We start from the raw sequence: 3712 nt of genomic DNA on the forward strand, positions 1-3712 counted from the left end.
AACTGTTGTAGACATTCTATGGCCTTTTTCTTGTATCCGCTGGTTGGGTCTCATCTCAGTGTCTCATACGTGTTTGTGTCCATTAGTAGTGTGTTGACCTTGTTCTGGTAGTCCGCTGTGTTAAGTACTACCACGCATCCTCCTTTGTCAGCAGGTAGGATTGTGATGTTTTGATCCTTGCTCAGAGATGTCACAGCCTTCCTTTCTTGGATGGTGAGGTTGGAAGTGGGGCCTTTGCATTAGAAAGGTAGCAGGTAGATACATATATAGATACATATATTTCCCCTAATGACTTATACTATACAGATCAATCAGTTATCAGGACATCCCAATTTACTGAGACTGTAACGGTAGGAGACAGAACGGTCCCAAACGCAACGCTGAGGATTTGCAAAAAGAGGTTTATTGAGGAAAGAGGGGGACGAGGAGGGATGGGAGGAAAGAAGGGGAGTGGCAGGCGAGGACGCGGGGGACCGAGCAGCTGGAGGAGCGGAAGGAGCTTAGGCTGGAGGTTCGAGGGAGGCTGGCAGAAGTTGAGGAGAGAGCGCGGTGACTGGGGACCCGGCGGGGTGCAAGGGGGGAAGCCGGAGGGTGTCGTGGAGGCGGCGAGAGGAGGAGGCTGGCGAGCAAGCCCGGCTGGCCGAGCTGGGAGGCAGAGGTGAGTGAACCTGGCAGGAGGAAACAGACAGACAGGGTTAGCAGGTGATCTATTCCACAGGAAGCTCCTTATCCAGTGGCATGGCTAGGTTAATGTTCAAGTGTGGAAAAGACTTTAAATGGGTCAATAGTGTTAAAGGCAGAACTAAAGTCCATGATTCCAGGTGTTGCAGGGTATGGTGGAGTGCTATGCTAGTCCTCAATGGACCAGTTGGCTTGGTGGGAAAATTGATATGTTCCGTCAGTGCCGAGGTGCAGGATTTCAAGTATGCCACAGATGTTAGGGCAAGTGGTCTGAAGTCATTGAAGCAGGTGATCTTTGAGGACATTGGCACAGGAATGATGGTAGAGCATTTAAAGCACTGTGGGACTTTACATTGGCTTAATGAGGTGTTAAATATGGTGGAAGTTACTGGCGCCAATTGAGCTGCACAATGGCTAAGTAAAGCAGGCCTGATCCCATCCGGCCCTGCTGCTTTCCTCATGTTCAGCTTCTTAAATGTAGCTCTCACCTCGTCCTCCTGGATGCATGAGAGTGGTATTGGAATGGGGTCGGGGAGGATGGCTTGTGAGGTAGGTTTTTCAAACCTTGCATAAAAGTTATTTAATCTGTCTGGGAGGCTAGGGTCATTGTCTAGAGGGGAGATGGGGCGTTTTTTGTAGTCTGTCATGTCCTTAAGATTTTTCCATATTAATCTTGAGCTGCTTGATGAGAATTGTTGCTCCAGTTTTGTTCCATAGCTGTGCTTTGCTCTCCTTATTGCAGCTCATAGTTTAAATTTGGCTGCTCTTTATTGACTCTTGTCTCCATTTTTATACGTATGTAAGATCATTGTAAGATGTAAGTCTTTGGAAAACCAGGGTTTTTTATTGCCATAGAATGACACTGTTTTGGTGGGGATGCACAGAACTTGACTTATGACGTCACAGTATCAGCAATTCGTCAAGGGATGCACAAACTGCACTGAGTATGGGGATCTGATCGCCAGGGGGCGGTGTTACATTGCAGCATGCCAGTGAAATGCCAGCATGGAAGTAATAGGCTTAACAGAAACCACCAGAAACATCTGTAAATTCACAGTACAGTGTTTCCCACAGAATAACCATAACTGTGGCGCTGCGCGGGGGAGGGGGGAGTGCAATTGCCTGAAAATTACCTTTTCATGATGCCTTCCCAAAAAGGACCACAATGGAAATAAGCTGTCTGGCTTTATTGTGTTTTTATCCTTTTGATGGTATTTGTAGTATTTATTGTGTTTATTTTTACAATCAATAAAGAAAGTCAATCAATCAGCTAAACCCTGTTTCATCTCATTTCTATTTTCTATTTAACTCCATGTTGCTTTTACATTTCGTCATGATGCCTTTCATGTTTTCTGTATAGCACTTTGAATTGCCTTGTTGTAATGTGCTATACAAATAAACTTGCCGTGCCCGTGTCCTAATACTGGAATTGGTACTTGGACTACTAGCGTTACTGTAGACAGTGATACTGGTCGTAACATTAGTACTGTTCCAGATACTCGTGCTGATAGTGTTACAGTGTTAACATTGATCAAAACCCCAGTAAAAAATCAGACCTACATTGGTGCTTTAAGGACAGAGGGCGTTGTCGGTTGTGTATAGGTTTGCTTTAAATTGTACTTAGGGTGTGTGTGTGTGTGTGTGTGTGTGTTTGTGTGTAGGTGGAGTCCCAGCCGGAGTATGAGGTCAATCTGTACATGTACCTTTACTTTGTCTGCTTCATCATCTTCGGCTCCTTCTTCACCCTCAACCTCTTCATCGGAGTCATCATCGACAACTTCAACCAGCAGAAAGCCAAGATATGTTTCTACTCACTGACGGACAGACGGACTCTGGACTCTGTTCACATCTGAATAGTTTTGACTTCAGCTTTGTCTAGCTTCAGTTGTGATAATAAATCGTTACCTATTCTCTCTGTCAGGGAGTTAACTCTGCTCTTTTGTCTTTACTTGGGAGGAACCGATATTTTCATGACAGAAGAACAGAAGAAATACTACAATGCCATGAAGAAACTGGGCTCCAAGAAACCTCAGAAACCTGTTCCACGACCTGAGGTCAGTTCAGTTACTTCCTGTCTGACTTAGACATTAAATACAGGTGTGAAAATCCAGGTGAGACCAGGATTGAATGTTTGATGAAGTTTTCAGCTATTGTCATCTGTTTCTGCTCTTTCTGTTTCCCCAGAATAAGTTCCAGGGTCTGGTCTTTGACCTGGTGACCCAACAGTTTTTTGACATCTTCATTATGGTGTTGATCTGCCTCAACATGGTGACCATGATGGTGGAGACGGATGATCAGAGCGAGGAGATGGAAAACATCCTTTACTGGGCCAACCTCGTCTTCATCATCATCTTCACATCAGAGTGCACTCTGAAGCTCATCGCGCTCCGGCACCACTACTTTGCCGTTGGCTGGAATATCTTCGACTTCGTGGTCGTTATTCTGTCCATCGTAGGTGGGTCGGTGACAGTGTCGGGCAGTAACGCGTTACTGTAATATTATAACTTTTCCCAGTAACTAGTAGTGTAACTAATTACTTTTCCAAAACAGTAACATTATTACAGTTACTAATCCAAGTAACACTGCATTACTGCGTTACTGAATGCTCCATCCTTGATTGAATAACTAGTCCTATTGTTATTATTGTTATTATTACCATTAACACTATTATAAATATCTGTACCATTTTTCATTTAGTCTATAGCAACATCACCTTTACTGTCTGTACCTCTGTGTGGATATTGTGTAGGCTGCCTCCCTCCCCTCTCTCTCTCCTTACATCCCTCTCTCTCTCTCTCTTTCTCTCTGTTCCTCTCTTGCCCTCTATCTCTCTCTCTCTCGCCACCTCTCTCTCTCTCTTTCTCTCTGTTCCTCTCTTGCCCTCTCTCTCTCTCTCTCTCTCTCTCTTTCTCTCTGTTCCTCTCTTGCCCTCTCTCTCTCTCTCTCTCTCTTTCTCTCTGTTCCTCTCTTGCCCTCTCTCTCTCTCTCTCTCGCCACCTCTCTCTCTCTCTCTTTCTCTCTGTTCCTCTCT

At 44.9% G+C, this 3712-nt stretch overlaps 1 protein-coding gene across 1 annotated transcript in view; it reads left to right on the forward strand.

Moving 5' to 3' along the window:
- The first annotated feature begins 431 nt into the window (after positions 1-431).
- The window catches only part of maptb (microtubule-associated protein tau b), a 26233-nt gene continuing 22952 nt past the window's right edge, over positions 432-3712 (forward strand). The window contains exons 1-5 of the mRNA XM_046043547.1: positions 432-658; positions 903-1002; positions 2343-2480; positions 2631-2735; positions 2866-3132. Coding sequence (XP_045899503.1) covers positions 432-658; positions 903-1002; positions 2343-2480; positions 2631-2735; positions 2866-3132 — 837 coding nt within the window. The remainder of the gene's footprint in view (positions 659-902; positions 1003-2342; positions 2481-2630; positions 2736-2865; positions 3133-3712) is intronic.

Source organism: Micropterus dolomieu, linkage group LG02, assembly GCF_021292245.1.
Source record: "Micropterus dolomieu isolate WLL.071019.BEF.003 ecotype Adirondacks linkage group LG02, ASM2129224v1, whole genome shotgun sequence".
NCBI lineage: Eukaryota > Metazoa > Chordata > Actinopteri > Centrarchiformes > Centrarchidae > Micropterus > Micropterus dolomieu.